General features: G+C 38.0%; 1 protein-coding gene across 11 annotated transcripts in view; it reads left to right on the forward strand.

The window, feature by feature from the left end:
- EMSY (EMSY transcriptional repressor, BRCA2 interacting) overlaps nucleotides 1-25,352 on the forward strand; it is a 41,711-nt gene extending 16,359 nt beyond the window's left edge. For 3 of the 11 annotated variants that reach the window (XM_018923957.3, XM_018923963.3, XM_050972307.1), the window contains 14 exons: nucleotides 1,932-2,196; nucleotides 4,270-4,539; nucleotides 6,648-6,797; nucleotides 8,517-8,690; nucleotides 10,822-10,958; nucleotides 12,432-12,605; nucleotides 13,509-13,707; nucleotides 15,033-15,197; nucleotides 15,463-15,621; nucleotides 17,310-17,369; nucleotides 18,458-18,609; nucleotides 20,029-20,592; nucleotides 21,576-21,944; nucleotides 23,517-25,352. In XM_018923957.3, coding sequence (XP_018779502.1) covers nucleotides 1,932-2,196; nucleotides 4,270-4,539; nucleotides 6,648-6,797; nucleotides 8,517-8,690; nucleotides 10,822-10,958; nucleotides 12,432-12,605; nucleotides 13,509-13,707; nucleotides 15,033-15,197; nucleotides 15,463-15,621; nucleotides 17,310-17,369; nucleotides 18,458-18,609; nucleotides 20,029-20,592; nucleotides 21,576-21,944; nucleotides 23,517-23,711 — 3,033 coding nt within the window. In that variant the 3' untranslated portion in view covers nucleotides 23,712-25,352. Of the gene's footprint in view, nucleotides 1-1,931; nucleotides 2,197-4,269; nucleotides 4,540-6,647; nucleotides 6,798-8,516; nucleotides 8,691-10,821; nucleotides 10,959-12,431; nucleotides 12,606-13,508; nucleotides 13,708-15,032; nucleotides 15,198-15,462; nucleotides 15,622-17,309; nucleotides 17,370-18,457; nucleotides 18,610-20,028; nucleotides 20,593-21,431; nucleotides 21,945-23,516 lie in introns of all 11 variants that reach the window. The other 8 variants (XM_018923967.3, XM_050972313.1, XM_018923961.3 and 5 more) reach the window with 6 other exon arrangements.
- The last annotated feature ends 685 nt before the right edge of the window (nucleotides 25,353-26,037 follow it).

Raw genomic sequence — 26,037 nt, forward strand, 5'->3', positions numbered from 1 at the left:
GCAGTCACTGTTGAACTGTAATGCTGTACAGGCTTTATTCCTTCCTTGATTAAATAAAGTTTTTTTAAGTGATAATCATGCTTAAGGAAATGCAGTTGTCTGCAGGAGTTGTGATTATGCCCTGCTTCATTCTACATATCTGTATTAGTTTTGATGCTGAACTTGCCCTGTTGTAGTATAGTTCATATTCACTCTAACCTATAATCTGCCTTTTTAATCTGCAAGTTGTCTTTTGACTGTGTTCCTAAACTAGTTACTCTGGGTAGAATGGAGCTGACCCTAAACTTCAGACAGTTGGACGTATTCCTAGTATAAACTGACATTTTAAGAAACAGGATAAAACTCCAGAGGCATATCATAGAATCCTTTCAATTCCAGTTCACACACTAGAAGAAGATGGGTCATGTTCAGCTCATCTGCATGTTTGTAGCCCAAGAGCAGTTTGAGAAAGGTGCTTTGATTAAATCAAAATTTGACAGAATGCAAAAATAAGGCTGATGCAGAGAAAATGTTCTCACTGGGCAAAGCAATCAAGTAGAAAAGCAGTAGAATGTGGAAACCTTGTCCTTCAGACATGTGTTATTTGTGGTCAGCCTGCTGATAGCAGGCTTGCAGGGTAGTAAGGTTTTGATTGTTCTCAGATCAAGATATTAAAGCTTTATCTGAGCAGCAGAGACCATCAAACTAAGAGCTGGGGCAAAAGGGGAGGCCGAACCAGCCATATTAGTGAAACTTGCTGCTTTTATTCCATCCATGTGGCTATTTCCCTTTTATTTATTTTTCTTTTCTTATTTTTCTTTAAGCAAATTATAAACTTGTAATCTCTTGATGCTTGATTTGTTGCTTAAGTCTGTTTCTGGTGCCATTATCATATTATTTCTTTATCAGACAAGGTTTCAGTAGTGCTTGGCTAGCAATGTAAGACTTTGTGAGCTGACACAGGTTTTCTTTGCCCCTTTTGTGCCTTCTTTTTCTATTTGGCTTTTGTTACATTGAATCATTAATTAGTTTAAAGTTTCAAGGTTTTAATAAACAAATTTTTTCTTGGGACAAGAGCATTATTAAAGTAATTTCTCAATATTCTTGCATGATAAACTGAAAATGTTTTGTGTTTTTGTGCTTCTTTTTCTATTTTAACTATGTAAGTCCAAGAAGGGAAATATAAGTTGAATAAAAGGAATTTTTTACGTAAACAATCCCCATATTCAATACTTAATAAATGTTTAGTTTCCTAGGTGAGTTGCACAAGGACAGACTTCTTCCAATGCTGTCATGAATTCTGTGTTTTTCTATGTCAGATTGAATTCATGGAGTTGTAGTTGTGACTTGCACTGGGGTGGTGCTTATTCTCTTCAGACAAATCAGAAAGAATTTCTTGCTATTGAGAGCACTAAATAAAGCAGAAATTGCTTCAAACCTACAGCATTTTTCTTTCACTGATATGAAATACTATTTACAGCCTTGTAGATCAAAAGCATTTCCCATTACTGACTCAGCAAGTACTTGTTAATTGTTAAAAAAAAATCATCTATTTTCTCTCATTGCTGTGTCTTGATATTTTTGCAAGGTTTGGAAGAGTGACACTTAAAACCTGCTGGAAATCTGTTCAGTTTCTCTTAAAATGGGTTTCAAGCTTCCTGGCCCAGTTTAATGAAGTCAAGTTCATTCCTGTCTGTTTGCCTTCAGACATGAGATAATTTTACTTTATTTGGTAGTAATTGTTTTCCTTAAAAATCCTAATTTTAAGGAAATGTTTATCACCACTTCTTCAAAACAGTTGCAGCTTTTTCTGGTGAGCAAATGTGATTGACAGTCTTAAAAGTTCTTAATAAACATGAATTCCTAAAACTAAATAGACTGACATGTTACTGAAATAGAGATGCAAGGAACAAATGAATTTCTTCTTGTTTTTTTTTTTTTTCTTTTTTTAGGTCATAATAGTAACCACCTCTCCAAGCTCAACTTTTGTACCCAACATCCTTTCCAAGTCCCACAACTATGCAGCAGTTACAAAACTTGTCCCAACATCAGTCATTGCCTCAACTACTCAAAAGCAGCCCGTGGTTATCACTGCTTCCCAGTCCTCTGTGGGCAGCAGCAGCAGCTGCTCCACTCCTTCCTGCACTGCAAATACTATTGCTGTGACTGCTGTAGTGTCATCCACACCATCAGTGGTTATGTCAACAGTAGCACAAGGTATGGCAATTCTTTATCAAGGCTCTTTCATTGAGGAATTGGACTTTGCACTGAGTATAGCATTGGGGAGATGCACTGTTTGTTTACATGTGAGTAAAGCACAGGACATATGAAAGAAATCTGCTGATGAAACTAGTCCAAAAGGCCCCACAAAAGTTCTTGTTGAACTGTTCTCCTCTGTACTTCAACAGTTAATGTGCCAATCCTCTTTGGTGTGATGCAGTGGTGTGACCTAGCTCTAAAACAATATAACCTCAAAATGGCTGGCTTCAAGAACTTTGTCTGGTGCATAGAAAAATGTATATTTTCAATATTTGAAGGTGAAAATGTATATTTTCAATATTTGAAGGTGATTGCTTCTTTAAAAGCCCAATGTACAAAAACATGGGAAGTTAACATCAAGTAAATACAGCTTATTAACAATTCTGAAAGGTAGAGAAGTGTTTACACCTTTTTATTGGTGTCTTTTATCAGCATGCCAGTTTTAAAGTCCTTTATAATTAAGACCTGAGTGGGCCTGATTAAAATTCTTAGGTTTCTGATTTCAAATTCCAACTGTGTATGCTAGCTTGACTGTTTCAGCTTCACAGCCACCAGCTAGCATTTAAAAGGGGAAGCTGTGAATGAGAGAATGAATGAATGAATGAATGAATGAAATAATTAATTAATTTATTAATGACCCTTAGTGAGCAGCACTTGAAAGAAAAACTGCCTGACAGTTACAGGTGTCACATCACAATTTTTCCTGGTTTGTATTTTCCATTCTTGTTCCATTCCACAAAACATTGCATTGCCATGTCGAGGCTGAGGAGGTATTTTCCTTCCCTATTGCTTGTATTAATATAATCAGATATTAATCTGTGGAGCAGAAGGGCTCACAGCAGGCTTTCATATTGTTTGAACTGTTGATTCTTAGTTGGGTTTGATCATGGAGGAGGCTTTAATTCTAAAGTACATTAGGTGGAGTGTCTCTCCAACATTTTTTTTTCCCCACGACTGTCAGTGGCAGAAGATGCTGGTGAAAACTTTTGTGACATGAACTGGTGATATCTTCAAATGTAAAGTTAAACTCATGAATGAAAAGAGCTGCCCAAGGAAGTGGTGTGGTCACCTGAAATGATGCAGTGAGAAAAGGGTTGCTTATTTAGATTGCCAGAATTGTACCTTTACTGTTATTTCTGTCATTATCACTGCCATCTGTTTCTGTTTTCCACTGCAACTGGGATTTAGTTAAAAAATTACTTCATAAGATACGGACTTCGTTTCTCTGTTTTGGTGTTTATGGATGTGAGGTTTAGAATTATATACAAAGTCAGATTTTGCTGTAAATGTTGTGACAGCTATGTAGAGGAATGACAGAAATACGTAATAAGATTTATTTGGGAACTTTGTCTTTCCATCTTACTGCAAACTTCTTTTAATCACGTTTGCCTATAAGATCCCCTAACCTAACAGCACAAAACAGGTGGCCCACAGTTTTATAACTTACATACAATCACTTGATTTTTAAAAAAATCCAAACAACTCTTTTGCTAGCAGATACTCCCTTCCAATGTGGATGGGTTTGACATTTGACATCGTCTTAATGCCAGCTTCTTGCAATTGTGATTTTAGAATCATTGAATCACAGAATGTTTTGAGTTGAAAGGGACCTTAAAGATCTATTTCCAACCTGCCAGGGGCCAAAACACCTTCCACTAAACTAGATTATAATAAATATTTATAAATAAAAATATATCTATGTCTATATTTAAAATACTTTCACTAATAGGTGTTTTGCTCTTTTGAAGCTTAAAGATGAGACTTTGAAAATATTATTGAATTATGTGTATTACAAAAGGTGCAGAAGTAAACTGGGTTTGTGGTCTTTCCATTAGCTGCTGTTCTGCTGCCACGTTGAAGCTCCATTGCCTCCTAACAGAGCACTTCTGCTACATGGGAGCTTTATTTCCTCACATATATCAACGTATTTTTCAGTAGTAAAGATAATTGAAATGTAAGATAATTTTAGAAAGTATAGTATTTTTCTTTCTCATTGCACTGGTGAATCTTAAACCCTTTACTCTTTCACAGGTGTATCTACATCAGCAGTTAAAGTTGCCTCTACCAGACTACCTTCCCCAAAAGGTTTGGTTGGGAATCCAACTCAGATCTTAGCACAGTTTCCCAAACAGCATCAGCAATCTCCCAAACAGCAGCTGCACCAAGTCCAACAGGCCCAACAGCAGCAGCAGCAACCACAGCAGCAGCAGCTGGTGCCGTGTTCTGTAGCCCAGCAGCAGCCACAGCAATCTCAGCTGCCAGCTGGCATCAAGCCCACCATTCAGATCAAACAGGAATCAGGTAGTTGGAGTTCATCTTGGGTCACATTGATGAGGTCTGGCTGCAGCTCAGGAAAGGAGGGCAGAATTCTGACCCAAAATGTTTGGGGGGAGAGTGGTCATGAAGGCATGATTTCTTGAGTACAGTATTTGGCTTCAGACATGAATATAAGTAGATAATTAAGGATGTTTTAATGTTTTCAACTAACAGTAATTAAAGAATTTGGTTCTTTCACTCTTCTTGTTTGGTTCAGGTATTACAGACCATGCTTTAGGTGTATGTGTTTTTGTCTTAGAGGTTGAGAGGTATGTAAATAAGTTCAAAAATAATGTGATTGGCAACCTGAAAGACACCAGTTTTCTGAAGATCCAAGAGTTGTTCAACTATATCACCTGGAAAAAGAAGTTACTCCATGTTTTAATTATTTACTTTGGTCCAGAAATCAAAATGTACTTTTGAGGTACTTGTCAAAACAAATACAGTTAGATCTGGAAGTTAGACTGGATTCTTTTTGTGATATTGATTCATTCAGCTGACTTTGGGCAAGTCATGTTATCTTTCTTTCTTGGCTTCTCTCTACTGTAGCACACAGTTTTTATCTCAGCAAGAAGTAGTAAGAAATAAAGTTTGCAGATCTATTGCAGAGTTAACCAGTTCTCAAATAAGTGCTATAAAAGTGCAAAGTATTTTTATCTATATTAATATAAAATCCATATTTTATTTTAATCCTGTCAGTAAAATTCTTATTTTATATCATACTATTTAGATCAAACAATTAAAATAGACCATGGAATGAAAAAGTAAATAGCCCTACTCCTGTCCTTTGATAAAACTACCTTTTGGATTATAGGACCGTTGCTTAAGAAAAATAATAGCTACTAATTAAGACATAAAAAAGGCTTCCAGCCACTGAACAATATCAATGTGAGCTTCATTTCCTCATCTTCTACAATGAATTTAGGCTCATTGTGCTTTTTAGTTAAAAGTTTCTTTGGAAATACCATCTGATACCAATTCTTTCTGGAAGATGTGAATCAGTTTTCATGGAGACATTACTTTTTATCCGGTTTTGTGTTTGGATGATACAGAGACTTCAATTTCTCTTTCAGTTTGGGGCTTACTTGCTCTGTACTGCTTTTATAGTCAGTGTAGAGAGAAGAAAACATCTCTGGAGGATGTTCCACATCTCAAGTGGACAAGACTTTTCACCTAGGAATACTTGTGTGCAAACCTAAGTGCTTCATCTAGATGGGATTCATTCAGGCTGTATGTTCCATGGCATTTGTCCACCACAATGAAATGCATTTACCTCATCATGGAACAGATCATAAGATGCACATCTCCTGGATGTACTTTTGAACAGATGTTGTGAATCTGCTGGTTTGCAACTGAGAAGTGAATCTCACAGAGGTACCATTCCCCAACATAAAATGAAGAGAGAGGGAGCAGAATCCTGGAGGTACTAAGGTGCCCTCATCCTTCATTCTTACTTATCTACTCATAGCTTAAGCCAAATTTCTTTGAGGCTTTAAGATAACCAGTAAATCAAGGGGAAAGAGAGCAGTTTACTTAAAGTAACCTTCCCTACCAGTGGCACAGTTGCTTCCTTAAAGTCACTAATACTCCTTGTGCAGAAATGTTTTTTTAATTTATTCAGGATGGTAAAGTTTGTCTAGGCTTATGACACATTAGGATTTATAGACTGAATTGATGAAGAATTATTTTGTTTCTAGATGGTTCATAGTATATGAACCTATTCAGTCTTGGTTGTAACCTGTTAGCTCCTGGGAAAGTTCTGGTTTTTTGTATAATGTACCAGGAAAAATAAAAAATAACATCAACAAATCAGCGATGGAATGGACAGTGGAAGTAGCTAGGAACTGAAACAGGCACATGAAAGGCAAAGATGATGATTTTCTTGGTATAACAAAACCCAACCAAAACTAAGCAAAAAAAACCCCAAAAAACCAAACTCGAAAATTAAATAATATTTTTCATTATCAAGAAAATATGGGCTCAGAATTGAAGCCTTGTGGAGCTACTTGCCCACTAGGCCTTGGTCTGAGAAAGCATTTCAGAAAGTAACTTATCGTGCCTGTATTTTAACAGTGACCTTTCTCCTTTCCTAGGTGTTAAAATAATCACTCAACAGGTGCAGCCCAGTAAAATCCTTCCCAAACCAGTTACAGCGACCTTGCCCAGCAGTAGCAATTCACCCATTATGGTGGTTAGCAGTAATGGGACTATCATGACAACTAAACTGGTCACTACTCCCACTGGTAAGTTATGGCTCTGAGAAGGGAAGGGAGGGTAAATTCAGACATACAGGTGATCAAGCATGGTTTTCTAGGGTTACAAAAAAGGCACTTACCTCTTCTGAACAGTGGGCACTACGGCACATTCACAATCCTGTTGTTATTTATTCTTGACCAGGATTTTTCCACTGTGTGCTCTTTTACTCCACTGTTTGAATTGGTACACAAAAATACCATTGTTCCTTCCCCACTGGGTTTATTTTAAAGGAAGTTTTTATGCAATCTATACAGATACTTTGCACTTCTGTAGTACCTTATATTACATGATTTATACTGATTTAACTCAAGCAGACAGGTCAGCACCATTCCTGTTTTGCATAGATGGACTTCAAAAGAAATGTGACTTGCTCATAGTCCTGCAGTGAATTTATAAAAAGACCAGTACATTAAAATTTAAGCTCCCAGTGTTTTTCTGAGCATCTGTTTGTATTTGTGTTTCTAATGGATAATAATGCAGACTGTTCTGATAGTAAACTTTCATGAGGAAAACTTGAAAGGTAGCTTTATCCTGGTGTTCAGAAAACTCTTCATTTCCTTTTTTTTTTTTTTAGCATGGGCTGGGAGTATTAGAACAATGAAATCGTTATGGTTGGAAAAGCCTTCTAAGATCGAGTCTGACCATCACCCCAGCACCACCATGTTCACCACTAAAAGCCTTTTCCCAGGTGCCACGTCCACCTGGCTTTTGAATGCTTCCAGGGATGTTGATTCCACCACTTTCCTGGGCAGCATGTTCCAATGTCTGACCACCCTTCCCATGTGCAATTTTTTCATAATATCCTACCTGAACCTCTCCTGTTGCAATTTGAGGCCATCTCCTCATGTTCTTAGCATAAACTAATGGTCAATACTCTGTTTATAACTTTTAAAGTACTCCACAGATACATTTTTGAGTGCATTAGGAAAAACAAAAGTTTTGCAGTTCATTCAGTTAGTAAAATCTGTGCTGTGCTCTCTTGGATGTGAACACATCTTTCTTGATGAAACAAACTGCTTTCCTCTTTGATCTTTAGCAATTAAGGGCACTATCTGCAGCATTACAAGCAAAATGGAATTTCAGTGATTGTGTAGCTGTTGTTCTTTTGAACAAGTTTCTTTTGTGGGCTCATTTCTCTTTGCATTCAGAAAAGGACTAGTTCTAAAAATCAGCATTTATACTATGTTGAGAGGTTTCTTTTGTGCTGCTGTATGCTAAGTCCATAAAATAGCATCATCATTGTAAATAATATTTTTTTTCTAAGGGTGTTACTCAAACTAATCATTGGTGGTTCTCTTTATAAGCAATCTATCATGTAGGAGAAGTGTCATTCCTAAGAGGAAGGCTTGAGTTCTGGTTGTGTCATCAGATGCCTGACTCCTGGGCATCCAAGGGAGCAATAGGCAAACCTACAGGCAGAATCTGCACATCTATTGAGAATTACAAGGACATGGATTAAAATAAGGCAGTCATTTGTTAAAATACTCAGAAGACTGTTATATTCAATTTAAATTTAGTATATACTTGAATATTGCTCTGTGGATTTAAAAATTACTAGAAGAATTTTAAAGGGTAGTAATAGATTGCAGGATGGGTTATCTTTGAATAAATCTGACACTTTTCTCCTAAACTAACATATTTTTCCACAAATATCAGTAGAGGATTGTGTTGTAACAGTGAATTTTTTTTCTCTCTCTTTAAAACAGGAACTCAAGCAACTTACACACGGCCAACGGTGAGCCCCTCTCTGGGGGCTCGGATGGCTGGAACTCCAGGGGCTGCTACTTATGTGAAAACTACAAGTGGTAGCATCATTACCGTAGTTCCAAAATCACTGGCTACTCTAGGAGGAAAGATCATCAGCAGTAATATTGTTTCTGGTAGGCATATGAGTACTGTTAAGACTTATTTCAAAAGTAACTTTGGGCTTGCTTTAATTGTTCAGGGCTTTTCTGTGGGTTACATGCTCGAGTAGTTATTAGAACCTTTATTGGAGAATTCAGAAGGAACATAGCTGAGCATGAAGAAGAAGGTAATAGGTAGAAGTTTGAAGGTGGAGTGTTCTTAAGGATTGTGGTAGTTCTTGTGTTTAAGAAGGAAACAGCAAATGTGGAGGAAAACTGGGAGGAAAGAGAAATGTGGAGTGGGAGCTAGTATGTTGTACAGAGGACAGAAAGATCAGAAAACACTATTGGCCCAAATTCAAAACATTTTATAATTTCAGTGCTGCCCTTCTCTGTTCCACTGCATATCCAAAGAATCAGAATAAAAGTGGACTGTGTATGTTAAATTCAGCTATGCAATCTCCACCTTATTTTGATATTTTACCAGTGGCACCTGTCTTTTCCTTTAGGCCATGTTCTGCCTTAAGCTTTCCCTCCCAGCTTTGTGCAGACTGTGCCGGCTATCTTTGTTAGTCTGCTGATTAGCCTTTGGTCTCCCTGCTAATTATGTGCTGGTACAGGTTGCCCATAGAAGCTGTGGCTGCCCCAGTCCTGGAAGTGTTCAGGGTCAGATTGGATGGGGCCTGGAGCACTGGTGTAATGGAAGATGTCCCTGCCCTTGACAGGGCTGGAACTGGATGAGCTTCTAGGTCCCTTCCAACCCAAAACATTCGGTGGTTCTATCATCTCTGAAGATAGAGTTTCTAGGACCAAGCACACTGATACCAGTGACAATTTCTCTTATATGTTCAGGACTTTGTTCAGCAAAGACCCAACATGGCACCAGCCAGCTCCAGTCACTGCAAGGTGCTGCACAAGCTATCCAGTAAATGCACTCTTGGGCTGTAATTTGGTAGAGCAGTTTTACAGGTTTTGATTTCCACAGAATTATATTTAGGGATAATACAGCATCTTCTTTGGCAACAAGTAACTTTTTTTAGCCTGTTGTTGGTGTGATGAAGTGTTAAGACAATTTCTAAGTCTTGTAATGAATTATGCACAAGTGGAAGTATTCTCCTGAGCAGCAGCTAATGTGGGGAAGCCTGTGAGTGATCCTGATGAGGATAATAAGAACATAAGTTTGGAAGTCATGCCTGGTTTTTTCTTTTTGTTTGCTTAATTGTTTTTGCTAAGGGAGCAGTCTTTAGATGCCTCTCAAGTCAGTTGGATTAAATAAATCATAATCTTGTCTCAGCATGTCTTCCCTTTCCCAGAATTGGTAGAATTGTTAATCTGAAATAGGTTGTGAAGAATTTACAGGCATTAATAACAAGTAGAAGGTAGTAAAGAGATTTGCAAATTTGAGTTTGCAGCTGTGTTGTGACTGAATGGTGCTTTCCTCTGGAGAAAGGAGAAATTGATGATAAAAAGCTGTCTGAGTTGCTACTGCAGTGTCAGTCTGATAGGACTGATTCCAGTGTATGTACTTTTGTAGACTGTGGAAAGCTGACCAGAATTACCTGTCAGTGCAGGTAACTAAAAACCTGATAAAGGGAATGGAACTAAGTAAATACTAACATAGAAACAGAAGTAGCTGGGTCAGCTCTTCAAAAAACAAACAAACAAACAAAACCACACAAAAACCAAAACAAGACAAAAAAAATGCAAAACAACTAACTGGAGATGCATTCTTGGTACATAGATTCTTCTACAGAGGTCATCTGTGGGAGAGTATTTGTCTGTGCAAATAGGACCTTGAGTTGAGTATTAATGATGTCCTTATCCCACCCTAACTCCAGCCTTTGAAAAGTTCTACATGTTTGCCTGAGTAGGCTGTGTTAGTCTGCTCTGTAACTTGTGAGAAGGGGTTGCCTGTCCTAATGTAGAATACATTATATTCCCCTGGGCACACCTCTTTTTACTGTAGGTGAAAGATTTGTTGAGTTGGCATGTAACCTTTCCATGTTGAGTTGGGTGACATGAATTCCCATTCCAGATGCTGCTGGTTTTTGATGTGCTGTCAGATTTAAATACAATGATACTTCTATAGCTCCCCAGCTTCTGTGATGAAAGGAAATATACAAAATGTGATAAACTGCACATTATTTTTTTCCCCACAAAAATTTAGGAACTACGACCAAAATCACTACAATTCCAATGACATCGAAACCCAATGTGATTGTTGTGCAAAAAACTACTGGAAAAGGAACTACAATTCAAGGGCTTCCAGGCAAAAATGTTGTCACAACACTGTTGAATGCTGGGGTAAGTAATTGTTTCAAGTCTCAGATTGAGAGCCTAGTGACAAGCTGTGTGGTGGCTGCTGCTTGTCCTCCATTCTGCTAAAGGCTCAATTAAAAGCAAACTGCATGAGCTCCTTAACAGATCCGGCATGCCTTGATGTCAGGGATCTTTAAAAACTGACTGTGGTTTGCAGAACGTGCTTAAAGCAAACTGGGGATGTTTTCAAAGATAAAGGAAAATATAAACTTTAGAACTTTTTTTTCCATGGATAATGATTTTGAATTCCCGAAGCAATGAAGTAGATGAAAATTACTAGAAGAGCCGGGGTCCTGTGTTAATAACTTGCATCTCCAGCCATTTTTTGTTTGGGTATAAAGGGCGGAAATAAACTGTCCTCACAGTAGGGGAACCACTTGCAATTAATTTGGTTTGTAACATTGTGGCATCCTGTGCCCTGGTTACTGCATAGTGGCTAATTATTTTTTGGGTAACCTGAGGTATACCTAAGAGTAAAATCAAGTTTCTGGCATCAACTGAACTTATCTGTAAGTACTAGTAAATAAAAATGATCAATGTTCCTAGATAAAACTGTGAGATTTCATTCCTTATTCCTGTAAAATTTAAAGAGCTGCTTGAGTAGCAGAACTACTGATTTAATATTTTATGATTTTTTTTTTAAGTTTTGAACTTCCCTGGATTTAGAATTAAAGGTGTATTTGCAGACAAGTGGAAATATTATGACGTTACACAATAGTAGCTACCAAAATGGGATGGTATTTTTGAAACAAGTGTGGTTTGGGGGATTTCCAGCTATTTCATGGATATTGGTAGGACCTGGCTACTGTACTACTCACTTGGTTTGTTACTGTGCAGAGCTTAAAAAAAGCATGCTCAATGTCTTTGCTCTTCTCAAACTATCAGGAGTCTAGTCACATGTAAACACTATTCTGTAGTCAAATGATTCCTGTGAAAGTGCTGTGAATCTGGATTTTTTGATGAAGTGAACTTTTAATTGAAAAAAATTCCATACATAATTAATGTCTTGGTTGTGAAGACAATGCAAAAAATCTATATTTAAATGATATTTTTAGAATCTCAATTTAAATAATTTTTTTAGAATCTCAGTTCAAGTTTTGTAGACGTCAAAGTTAGTGTTTACAGAAATTGGTGGTCTTAAAAAGACATTTGTGAAGGATTTGAAGAAAGTTCCAGTTTTAAAAACTTATGTCTTTTAGTTACTTCTTTTTATTCACTCCTTCAGAGCTGCTTGAAAGATAAGGTAATGGAAAAGTGGATTTTGGTAGCTTTTTCCATTCAAAACCATAGGTTTTTCTGTTCTTGGTCATCTCATGTATTTTCTGTCAAATAAATGTAGTTGTAGCAGCAGATTTATTTCATGGTGCACACACTCACATATAACTATATTTTTTTGGAAAATTGGGTCTCACAGAACAATTCCATTAAGTTAATCTGTAAACTTTGACTTCTCTACAGGGGGAGAAAACTATTCAGGCAGTGCCAGCAGGAGCAAAACCTGCTATCATCACTGCCACAAGACCCATCACAAAAATGATTGTTACACAGCCAAAAGGAATAGGGTCCACGGTCCAGCCAGCCACCAAAATCATCCCAACTAAAATTGTTTATGGTCAACAAGGGAAAACACAGGTACAGTGAGGATCCCTTTCTGTCTTGGAATGTACCCCTAAATTTTAATGGGAAGTAAATAATTTTTCAATGTGTTTCCTCATTTGTTCCAGGTTTAATATATATCTGTGGGGAATGAGACTTAGTGGCGTAATGAGGTGGCCTCGATCCTGATTTCTCAAGCACAGTATCTGCATTTGTTAGCTTTTTCTGAAGGCCTAGAGCAAGCCAAAAGGATTTACTAAGCCTTTTCTGGAGCTGAAACTGTCTGGCCATGGCTCCAGATACTTGTTTACATCTTACAGCTGATGGTTAGACCATTAGAAATAAAGATGCAGAGTCTGGACATAGGTCATTCATCAAATCTGAGGTTTTATTGAAGTTTATTTTCTGCTTAATACCTGTTCTGGCTGTCCCTGCAACCTTGTGTAGTTGGTGGGGCTGTATACAGAGAATCTGGCTTATTTCTGGATGCTTTCAGTTTCAACTTTTTCTCTGGCTGCACTTAGTATTTGAAAGAACTAAGCTTTTATGAGATGTAACATTTTGTGTGTTTTGGTTGTTCAAGACTGTATTTATTGTGGAAGTGCTTGTCCTTATCAGTGCAGTGCATGTTTCAGCTCACTTGCATAGCTTTTTCTTATCAACACTAGTTTTATCTAGTCCTGAAAAATAACTGTTTAGAGGTTTATTGTGTTAAACACTTCAAATTACTGAGTGAGAAGTACTTTCTTGTGCATTGCCATTTACTTGGACTTTATGGTTCAATAATCAAAGAGCTGAATTTAGAGGTAGACTTTCTAAGTAAAATATTAATATTATGTAGGTGGTGTATGTAGATCTGAGTGGCACCCTGTACTCTGATTGCTCAGATCTGTTTTCTTGAGTGCTTTTACTATAAACAAAATTTACCTTTCTAATTAGGTCCTCATAAAACCAAAGCCAGTGACATTTCAAGCAACAGTTGTGAGTGAACAAACCAGACAGCTGGTGACTGAAACGTTACAGCAGGCATCAAGGGTAGCGGAGACAGGAAACTCATCTCTCCCAGAAGTGAAGGAAGAACCACAAACCTACACTGACAGTAGTTCTTCTTCTACAGAGTCTTCCCAGAGCTCTCAAGGTCTGTGTTGGTGTTACATAATGTATGAGTGGACTGTCTTCCAAGCATGCCACCTTGCTCCAGAGAGCTCTATGTGTCTCCTTTTAGCACAGGTTTCACCCCATCTGTTTGCAGTGAAGCACCATTGTTCCCGTACTTTTGTATTTTTCTTTCTTTTGAGCCACTTACTCTATGCTTTCATTAATCCTGAAAAGTGGTGATAAAGGTGTCTTGCTGGGCTCCAGCTTGTTGTTACAATGCAACCTGTTCTCTCTTCCTGCAGAGTCTACCAGAGGTAGGCAGGGTAGCAAGATGGAGGTTATTTTGGCAGTCCATGCTCTGCCACTGCCTTTCCAGATTGTATTGAAGCATCTCTCTGCTGCAGGTCTGAAAGCTGCCATGGGACCAACACAGATCTTGGTCCTTTTATAGACATGTACATGCATCAGGACATATATCAGACATGCAATCCTGATGGGAGTTCTACCCTGGCTTCAAGCCATGATACAGATGTAGCTCTTTGTGTGTAAGAGGAGCAATAAATAATAGGGCATAAACAAAATCTAACCTGTGTTTGGGAGTGACCATGATATATATCAGTACAGCAAATTAAAGCAAGTTTCTCAGTGAAACCTTTGTACCTTTTCTATATAATTTTGTAACTGTTGGTCTATATGGCCATTGAAGTAAGTTTGAAAGAAGTTCTGAAGATTCAACCAACTTACCAAAATTAAGTAATTTAATTTACTTACTGAACGAAAAGCAGGTGCTTTTTGTTCAGAATGCTGAATACATGCTGATCACCTGAACTGCTAAAACCTTTTGGAAAAAAGTTCAATCCAAGGCAGATTCAACATACAAAGAAACCTGCTTGATTTTTCAAACAAAATCTTTTACAAAAAACTAAGATACAGAACTTTTGTTTTTTTGCTGAAAACTGTTGATGTTATGAACAATGTTTTACTTCAAGAATCAATTAAAAAAGAAAGGAAAGTGTTGCAGAATGAGAGTGTGCATCCTTGGCAATGTTCAAAACGATTCAGTAATGAGTAATTTGGTATAATTTTGAATTATCACCCTGCTTTAAAGGAAGAAGTTGGATGAGAGCCCTCCAACACAAAATGGTTGTATGATAGCTTTAACTGGCACAGGTTGCCCAGAGAAGCTGTGGCTGCTTCATCCCTGAAAGTGTCCAAGGCCAGGTCAAACGTGGCTTGGAGCAACCTGGTCTAGTGAAAGGTGTCCCTGCGCTTGGCAGAGGGTTGGAATGAGATGAGCTTTCAGGTTTCTTCCAACACCAACCATTTAATGATTCTCTGATGTGCCTTTGGTTTTTTTGCAAACAGATTCTCAGCCTGTAGTCCATGTGATTGCTTCAAGAAGTCAAGATTGGTCAGAACATGAAATTCCTGTGGACACAAACCCTACAATAATTTACCAGGACGTATCCAGCGAATCTCAGTCAGCTACTTCCACAATAAAAGCTTTGCTGGAACTTCAGCAGACAACAGGTCTGAAAACCCATGAGGTTGTTTAGGATAACTTCAGAGGTTATTTTTTGCTTAAGCAGGCTTTTGTAATAAGTTTTGGAATTTAAAAGCACTTATCTTGAATCAACTTAATTCCTTCTTTTTTATCCTGTATCAGTTATCAGTTTGTTTGCATTTATAGTGTTCACTATATTTAATTAAACTGGTACATTTATATTGTAGGTTTATTTTATTATGAAGGTTTATATATTAGAGGTTGATTTTATACTTTGCCTTTCTTCTAAAGCAGTGAAGGAAAAGTTGGAATCAAAGCCAAGGCAGCCTACCATTGACTTGAGCCAAATGGCTGTTCCAATCCAGATGACTCAAGAAAAGAGGCATTCTCCAGAAAGTCCTTCAATTGCTGTTGTAGAGTCAGAACTAGTGGCTGAATATATCACAACTGGTAAGTGTCTAAGGTTAGTGAGAGGGTGGCTTTGCAGTTGAAGTCTGCGGACTTAATTTTGGAGTTTTCTTACAATAGGTTTTACTTTTGTGTTTTGCTGTAATTTTCTGTAGAGGAAATTAGTATTTTTTTCCACTCCTGAGACCCTATGCAGGGAACAGAGATTACATCTTCCTTGCTGGGCCATAAGGAAAAGTGTTTCTAGCTGAAACAGAGTGGTTGCTTCAGGACAGCCCACTTGAGTAGATTTTCCATTTCCTGGATGTAGAAGACAGACTGTCCCACCACCCTTAAATAAAAATGTCCAGTAAGAAGAAAGTAGAAAATGAAGCTAGAGGAACCATAGCCTAGTTTTTGTAAATACTGAAAGGAGTCAGACATTGAGTTTGTTAAAATACCTTTAGTCCTGAGTTAAAGCCAGGTTTGTGTTTAGCATGGTAATGTAGCCCCAGTTTCTTCATTTTCGAGAAAGCCTTGAACTAATATATATGCCGTTCTAAAATATATAAGTTATTCAAATTCATCTCTTTAAATTCTTGACTCCTATTTGGACATCTATTTTGTGTGAGTCCTTTCTCTTGTCTCTCTGATGTTCCCTACTACTCCAGAACACTAGGTATGAGACACTTACATGAAAGGATCAGATTACCTGTTTACCATTTTAATTTCTTAAACCCATATTGTTGGTCTCTATATTATTTGGAAAATGAAAGCAAAAACATGTTGAAAGTCTATATTGGAAAAGAGAAATAAAACTTAATTGTATTGAACTGTATTACTACATATATGTAGCTCCACAGTTTTAGTGCTAAATGTCTAATCTGGTATTTTCATTTTGTTCTGTACCACCTCCCCTTGCTCCCATCCCTTGAATGGCCTGAATTTAAGTTGTGTGAAATTTGGGCTGGGGGGATGTTATTATTTTTCTTTAAAATAGCACTTACTGTATCTGGCTTCAGTTTCAAATATTTGAATTATGCTCCCTTGGATCTCCTTTAGAACAAACTCCAAAGTATAACAAATGGTGTTAAAGTGCTTTCCAGTTAGCACTCAGATATCTTCACTGATGCAGATATTGTGCATTGAGCTTCTCTTCAAGGTTCCAGTTTTTGGTGGGTCTTGCTGTGAAAGTTGATGTACAAGAGGGCCTTTTGCAGGGAGGATGGAAAATTACAGTCAGTGTCTTCGTAGCCTTCAGTACTTTTCTGCAGCTTAGAAACCATACAAAGTACAATGGCTAAAAATTTCCTGGAGATATGGAGAGACTATTTTAAATATTAGGATTTCTGTGAACATTGATTTGAAATGTGAGAATCTTCCAGAGAAGTGCAGACTCCTGTGGGTTGGCAGCAGCAGGTTCTGCTGCAGCACTAAACTGGTTATTTTGCACTTAGATTTTTCTCCCTTGCCGCAGTTTCTCTGAACATTGCCAAGGAATGCAAGTAACAGAGTTTCTTTTTGGTTTGATTTGTGCTTCTCTGAATTTATCAGTAACCCACATAGCTATATTTTCTGCTAAAAATTCAGTAGTAAGATAGTAAAGACTCTATAATCTGTTGTGAAATGTCCTGCATGCGCCTAGACCAAAGGATTAGACATTTGGGAGCTGGGATTCAGAGTGTGCTTCCTCATGAGATGAAGGGAGCAATTCACACATCTTAGTGTCACCGTTTTTTGTCTGTCTGCAGACTCAGGAAGACAACACTGTATTGGTTCACATTCGGAAGAATATCTACACAACCATATAGGTTAGAATCTTTATTTTTAAATTAAGTTTTCAATTGTGTAGGAATTGTTGGGACATACCCAGGATAAATCTGGCACAGCATGCAGGCCAGTATTGATGTAAAGCAACTTTGTTGGAGTGAGAAAGTAAAATTACCATATTAATTCAAAATTTGACCTTTCTTTAAAAAAGAAAGAAAACCTTTCAGGAAGGTCACTAGAAACTTTTTAATTTCAAGTTATGTTACAACTGAGTTTAAACTTTGCTTGTTCTCCTTCAGTGATTAAGTACTTTGTAACTAAGAAATTAGATTTCACAAATATTTGCATGTTAGTATGGACAGACATAAAGAGATTTGGATTCATATCTTATCAGTGACTGGAATATAGAATTTTTTGGGTTGTTTTTTTTTCCCTCAGCAGCACATGATTTTTCTATCAATCCACTGTTTAACTATAGGCTTATCACTATAGCTCTGTAACTCAAGCTAGCTCTCTTCTCAAAAGTGACATAGACCCATAACAAGGTCTACATTTTTTGATAATCATTTCTGATCAGCCTCATTTGCTTTAATAATACCCCAAAATTTTCTAATCTGTCTTATTTTGCTAATCCAATCTTGCTAATCTTCCAAATTTAGTTATGCTCTGGGGAGTATTGTGTGCAGTTTATCAGTGGTAGAAACCTGGTGAGCAAGGCTTGCTGTTCTTAATTGCAGTCAGTTGTGGCCATGCTTTTAACAGTGCAAAAGCCACATAGTAATTTGTGTTCTACAGCAATATTCTAGTGCTGTGTAAAGAACCCAGCTGCCCAGCTGAACATCAAGTTCTGCTTGCAAAATTGGTGTATTGGGAAAGGGTGGCCAGAGGAGGTTTGGACCAAGTGTGGTAACTTAGGAAACAGACAAAAGCAAAACCTCATAGCTGCTACCTTAAGAGGTTTCTCAGAATAGATCATTAAGGTTGACACTAGCACACAGTGAAAGACATTTTCCATGCTTAGATTTTTTTTCACTCATGTATGCTTTCAGTTGAAGCTTAACTGCAAAGCAAACAGTTGAAGTTCCTGCAGTTAGTTCTGGAGAAGTGCCACTGACCTCTTTACTTTCAGTCAGTCATCGGTCCCAGCCCCACCAGTCATCTCAGCCCCAGAGGACTCTGGTGCAGCACGTGGCTCAGTCACAGACAGCAACGCAGACTTCTGTTGTGGTGAAATCTATTCCTGCATCCTCCACTGGAGCCATTACCCATATCATGCAGCAGGTTGGATCCTTTCTTTCCCAGAAGTCTATAAACAGCAGTAGGTCATATAAATTACATAGGACCAGGGCTTATTCTGAATGTATGTATCATGGTGCTGCCACCAAAAATGTTCAGCATACAAGCAAATAAATTATTTTAATATTGCTTCAGTAGCCAAAAGAGAGGAGGTTTAGATAAATATTAGAAAAAAATTCTTTTCTGCAGGGGTAGTGAGGTACTGGCATGGGCTGCTTAGGGAAGTTGTGGATACCACATCCCTGGAAGTGTTCAGGGCCAGGTTGGACAGGACTTGGCGCAGCCTGGTCTAGTGGAAGGTGTCCCTGCCCATGGCAGGGGGTTGGACTGGGTGGTTAATAAGGTCTTCTCCAAGCCAAACCATTCTGTGATTGTGTTTTGGTGGTGAGGGTGGTTGCAGTATTTCGGTGGCCTGACCTCATTAGGTTATATTGGTGGTAGTGTAGGGGGAAGAGAGCTGAAATGGAATCTGGTCAGAACACAGAGCACACAGTATCTTTTCCATTTGATGTCTTTAGTTTGTGAATAGGAAAACTTCTCTGAATCAAAAACTCAGACCATATTTAGATCAGGACTGTGGGGATTCCAGACTATTCAAACAAGAAGTGCAGCTTGTGGTGAAGTCTTGCTGCAACCACTTGAATGACTTTGATCAGGACCTGCTCAACTCTGCAGTGCTTTAACTTGTGGGAACTTCAGCTGCACTCCAGAACAGTACTGCATTAGAGTTAAAAACTCATGTCAGGCAGTATATTTTTACAGGTGTATTAGGCTGTTTGATTTTGCTAACACCATTTTTTTAGTGCATTTATACATTTTGGTTTACAAAGCATAGGTTGCTTGTTCCCTCAAAAGACAAATGTTTGTGTAACGCCCAAGAGACATTGCAATGCAATTTCGAGAAAGGAAGAAAAAGAGAGGATCTCTGCTAGAATAGGACAGTCTGTAGTTAAATGGGGCCCTGCAGAAGAAACCGTAGAGAAGATAATTAGGCTTTCAAGAGGCAGAATAAAAAATTATTGTGCAGAGAGACTCTGGCTTGACTCTGAACTACTGGCTCAGCCACCTGCTACTCCCTGCTGCTTCATATCCAAGTGCCAGGCAACCTTAGGGAGCTTTGAGCCTCAGTCTGACACAAGCGAGATCCACATAATCCCTCAGAGGGTTAGTTGTGAAGCTCCTGTTCTCACATAGAGATGTACCACAGTTTAACATGATAATAATAGATCTTGATTGCTTATATATTGTGAAATACCCATGTAAGAGTATCTTTTTATACATGCATTGGGAGTCTGTAATGGTAAAAAAAGTTAAAGTAGTCCATTTGAAAAATTAAACATTATTTCTAGATGGTGTATTCTTATATTTCTCTTTACTAACTTGCTCTAAATTCTTCTTCTTAAGGCGTTAAGCAGTCACACTGCATTTACCAAACACAGTGAACAACTTGGAACTGAGGAGGGAGAAGTGGAAGAGATGGACACCTTAGATCCTCAGACTGGCCTGTTTTACAGATCTGCCCTGACACAATCGCAGGCACAAAAGCAGCAAAAACTGAGTCAGCCACAGCTGGAACAGACTCAACTGCAAGTGAAAACTCTGCAGTGTTTCCAGACTAAGCAGAAGCAGACAATCCACCTGCAGGCTGATCAAATCCAGCACAAACTCCCACAAATGCCCCAACTTTCCATAAGGCATCAAAAGCTAAGCCCCCTGCAGCAAGAGCAAGCACAGACCAAACCAGATGCACAGCACCCCCCACATCATATGATGTCCAAAGAAAGGCAACTCCCTACCTTAGTGGCACAGCCACAGCAAACTGTAGTACAGGTGCTTGCAGTAAAAACCACGCAGCAGCTGCCCAAACTGCAACAGGCACCAACGGCACAAAAAATCTACGTGCAACCCCAGCCCCCCCAGAGTCAAATGCAGCTACCTGCCTCTTCAGAGAAACAGCCAGCAAGCCAGGTAACGGAATATTGATAGCATGCAAAATACACGTCGCTGTTCAAGGAAAAAAAAATGAAACACCAACCCTGTCGCTGTAGCAGTGTTATGTCCTGGCAAGAGAGAATCCCTCATTCCACTGGTAGTAATTACCCCAGCAGAAGGTTGACACTAGGAGAGAGAAGCACATGTCATAGGGGAAAAATCCATAGAGCTCACAAACGTGTTTTGTTGGACAGTTTTTATTAATTTCAGCCACCACTGGTGCATGGAATTTGTCCCTAGTTATTTTCTTTTTATTTTTAGATAATGACACATTCGTAATTTCCGTTCCCGTAGCACTTTTTATTTCTGTAGAAATAAAGATGAATACACTGCAGTCTCCTAAGGCTCTCCATCGTTCCTCTTCCTTTATAGTTCACATCTTCCTGAAGTTATATGGCTTTCACATACAGGAGTATTTTAATTTTCCTTGGGAGGGAAAAAGGCAGAGATTGAGGAACATGGGAAAAAATGTATTTTAACTAACTCTAGAAAAGTACAATTTTTTTGGCCCTTTCAGGAATAGATGTGAAAACTAGCAAACATACTAGGGGGCTGTAAATCCCAAAGGAAAATTACGCTGCTGTGGTATTATACTGCTACAATCCTTATCTAGCAGCCTAAAAAGCTGCTTTTCCCCAGGCTTCAATTAACTGTTGCCCTATCATTGCTAATTCCTTTGTTAAAACACTGAGTTTCAATTGTCTTCCTAATAGCAAGTATGTTGTTTGTGCCATTCTGTCCTTGGAAATATTGATGAGGATTTCAATAAAAAAATATATTAACTGTAATATGCACAACAAAAATTTAATTTTCAGGTGCAACATCTAACTGTAATGCAAGGATCCACTGTTACAGAGATAACTTTTGAGGGGCATGAGCCTCCTTTTGTTTCAAAGGTAGCAGGTGGCAGTTCTGTGCCCAAACTGGCATTGCTGGTTACCAGCCTATTTCCCATGCAGGCATCCACGGAGACATCAGTAGCAGATATATTGAGAGTGTCTATGGTGGAAGCTCAGATTGATGCAAACATAGAACATACGGTAGTGGATCCCCCAAACAAGGCCACGTCCACTAGTAAAGCTGCTAGTGAAGCAGAGTCGGCACCTTGTACCCAGGGCCCGAGGGTGGCTGCAGTAGGGATGACGGCACCTTCCATCCCCCAGCAACAGACACACACAGAATCCAGCTCAAGTCCTCCTGCTGTTGGTCCTACTTTAACAGAGAGGAAACTCGATGCACGAGGAATACCTACAACAAACCAGTTTATACACATTCAGAATATATCACAAAAGAAAGCTGAAGAGAGCTCTTCAGAAATTGTTGTCCAGGTAAGAGAAGACTGAGCAAATAAGGCAGAGATTGAGCACAGCAAACACGTGTCTGATACGATGATAGTCACTTAATGATGTTTGAGTACTTGTGGGTTTATTCCCAACGTCTTGGTTCTGTTTCTACTCTTAGCTTGTAATCAATTGCTACATTGAAGTGTAATTCTTCTTAATTTGGCTCAGGTTTCTCTAGCACTGTGTATCATTTAACATGTCCTCAGTGTCTTCCTTCTGTGAAGAAAACAACCAAATTCATCACATTTTACAAAATACTTTCATTTGCAATGCTTAAAACTGCTTCAGCACTTAGTATGGAGTTATGTTCTAGAATCTTTTATATTACCTAATTAAGTTGCTTCTGAGTGTAAAATTAATGACATTGTAGGGTTTCCTTACTGGAAAGATTCAGCAAATAAGGTCTGAAATCAGAAGCTTTTTAACTTCACTTAGGGTAAGACCACTTCTGAGATAAAATTATTATTGATCTTTAGCCTAAATGCTTTGAATAATTTCCTAACTTCTATGTTTGATATTTTCATTGATTCTGCTGCCTTAAATATGATGGTTTATGTTGTAATAAGTTGTCACAATGTCAACTGAGGAGGATACAAGTCTTCCAAGTGGTATAATGTGAGTCTTTAGACAAGTTGGCATGGCATATGTTCACCCAAATGGTAGTGTGGTTGAAATTGTTTTAATATTTATCATGCTTGTGTTACAGTGAAAATACTTCTGATGTGGGAAGCAATTTGTGTACAGAAATTTTTCATGATACTTTGTGAAGTCTTAACTGCAGCTAACTTCTCTTTTGTAGAAATTTCCACTTCTATATTCATTTTTAGTCCTCCTTCTATAGATAAAGATAGCTTTCTCTTTTACTTCAAACCTGTATCATTTGAGAATTGATGCTATTTAGCATTATGGCACGCTATGAGCTGTTTCAAAAGTCAAATAGTGCCCAGAATTTCAGTTGTGTAAAGTCAGAGATTTAGCTTTTTAACCTATGAAAGTACAAGTAAAAATAAATAACATAATAACCATAATAACAATAATCTTAGAAAAAAATAGCAATTGTGTTTCCTCAGGCTCTGAGCTGTAGCTCTGAGTAGGGCCAGAGCTTGAACTCTGTTGTATACAAAAACATAACACTCCTGCAGTGCTTGGACAATGCACTGCCTGGTGGGATTCCTGGTGTTGTCCTGTGCAGGGCCAGGAATTTGACTCGATGGTCCTTGTGAGTCATTTTAACTCAGGTTATTCTTTTATCACCACGTCTTGTCTGAAGAAGATCAGACTGAAGAAAATATTATCTCTGCTTTGGGTTTGCAGAATGGTGGATGATGGGCATTGGTTATGCTGTCACAGACTTTTAGGGAAGATCATAGGCCTGGAGAGCAAGATTATTCAAATTTTACCTTTCAAAACCCAATCCAGTGAAAGGCTGCTTTTAAGCCTCGGTTAGGGAAAATTGCCCTTGGAAACCAAATAATCCTTTTTCCACAAATCTGTGCTTGCACAGATGCTTTTACATTCAATATTGTTCATTAAACTTAAATATTTTCTTTCTTTCAGACTATCCCTCACTATCCCATCCCTTGTCACTCCAGCTCCAATGTGGTGGTGGAACCCAGCGGGCTCCTGGAGCTCAACAACTTCACCAGTCAGCGCCTCGATGATGAGGAGACAGCAATGGAGCAAGATGTGGACAGTAGCACTGAGGATGGCACTGAGCCCAGCCCCTCTCAAAGTTCTATTGAACAATCCTAAGGAATAGAGACACTGGAGTGTACTTTAAAATATCTTGGGATTTTGAGCATCCAAGATGCCCTTCTATTGTGATGTCTTAGAGCACTTTGCCTAATAGAATTGTTCATTGGACTCTTGAAGCATCAGTAGGTTTTAACAAGACAGTATTGCAAAAGCTGAATCTTGAAAAATTGTTTTGAAAAAAAAAAAAAAAAGAGAAAATGTAGGTACCAAGATTTAGTAAACCTGTGACAGTAGAATGTACTCCTGCTCAAAAACAAAATCTGTAATGAATTCTACAGCTTGTGCTATTGAAGCCCTTGCCCAGACACTGAAACAGCTTTAAGTGAAAAGGGATCATTATTTTGCTGTGTCTGTTTTGCTGTTGAGCAAAACACCATTTAAAAAAAATTAGTAAATATTTTTATTTTCAAATAGCATGTGAGAGAAAAAATGTCTCTGACAGTGCTGGAAAAGCCCCTGGAATTTTGGAATTGGTTGGCTTTCTTGCACTCATGCTCACTTAAAATTTTTTTTCAGAAGCTTAAAATATTTTTTTCAAATTCTTGTTGGTGAATGTTTGGAAGTAAGCAAAACCTCTAACTGGTAGCAAAGTGGATTTGCTAGTGGAGTTTTGCTTTCATGCTTTACAAGAAATAGGGTAATAGTAGATGAGGCATTTCTTTCTGCCATGAGCGTGCAAAATGCTCATCTGCTAGAATTAACCTTTGATTATTTATTTAAATATGAAATTTAAAGTGAGACAAGTTGTTGAAAAAAGTTCCTGTGAAACAGGCAGTTGTATTAATTCTAGTACAAACCTGGGAGAAGGAGGTGCATTTTGCTGTTAATCAGTTTTTCTAAATTGGGGATAAATAGTTCAACATCTTTCCAGGTTGAACTTGAGAATTTAGAAGTGAGCTAAGACTTCTAAAAATCTATATTTTACTCTTACATGCTGTTTTTAAAATTGACCATTTGGTGAGTTTAAAAGCTTAAATGGGTGTACAATGGTGGGTTTCCAAAATTAGCCTTATGCCTTGGCTTGTTGAAGCAATACATTGGGGTTTTGTGGTAGTTACAAGTCACAGAGAGCGGTTTGGGTTCAGATGGGACAAGAGAACCAGTTTTAATACATTCTGATAATTGAGACAATACTTTTTTTTTTCCAAATGTATATAAAACCATGTTTTTAACTGTTTTGTATAGATTTCATTATAAATAACTAAGCATTTTATGACTTTGACATCATTTAATTGTATATAAATGTATAAGCCTAACTGCCCACGTTTTGGTGCTGAAGTACTGTAAGTAGATTTCATCCAAAGTCTAATACAGCTTTTTGCGTCAGTCTTTTCTTTTGAAACTGTCATTTTACTGTTGATATTGTAGTTAAGGTTAAATTCCAGTTGGGGTAACTCAAACTGAAAAGTACATACCCTAAAAACTATTATCTAACCTGTTCTGAATTCACCTATGTTAGAACTTTCAGTAACCCCTAGAGGGGGCTCTTGGTTTGCCCTAACATCAGTTGTCTTATAAACTAAGTCACTAGGATCTTCATATACTTCTTTTTTCCTTCTGTCTTCTTTTTCCATCAATGTTAGTTCTAAAATAATGGAGAATATAATTGTGGAGAAATGCCCTGATAAATTTGACATGCGAATACTGGAATAGTGGGTTATGAAACTAATGATTTTTCTGTCACCTTTGTATTGAAATAAGTATTGGGTTGGATTCTGATGTCCATAGTGCTCAGGATTGAAGAGAATAATATGTTATAAATGAAACATTCCACATTTCTTTCTTTAGGTAAATAATAACCCTGCCAGTATGTCATTGTAGGTAGTTAAGGTTTGGATAACTATTCAGGAGATTTTACTCTTGTTTTAATGAAACCACAGCAATCAACGAAAGTGAAGAAGTTATGCTCTAAGTTATGAAAGTTCCCCATTGCTACAGGATGACAAAAAGAGGCTTAATACTGATGTTATTGGCAGTGGACAGTCTGTTGTGCTTTGCATAAGTCAGCATAAGGAGTGGTCTGTATTTCCATATCCAGTTGTGAAGGGTCAAAAGCAGGTGACACACACAGAGTTCTTCTGGCTTGTATCAAATTTTCATTGTCACCTGGACTCTTGCAGTGCTTTGAGTGTCCCTGGTATATGTAGGACTGGAATGCCATGAGAATATGAGAGAGCAAGACCTTTCTTAAGCACTTACGATTAAGAACATTGCCCTAAGTTGCAGTTTCAGTTTTAGGTGAAGGTATATGCTCTCCCCAGCCAAAAATAGATACCAAGAAATAGTGTAAGGTGAATTCAACACCTAATGGATTCACTATATT

This window comes from Serinus canaria, chromosome 1 (genome assembly GCF_022539315.1).
Source record: "Serinus canaria isolate serCan28SL12 chromosome 1, serCan2020, whole genome shotgun sequence".
Lineage (NCBI taxonomy): Eukaryota > Metazoa > Chordata > Aves > Passeriformes > Fringillidae > Serinus > Serinus canaria.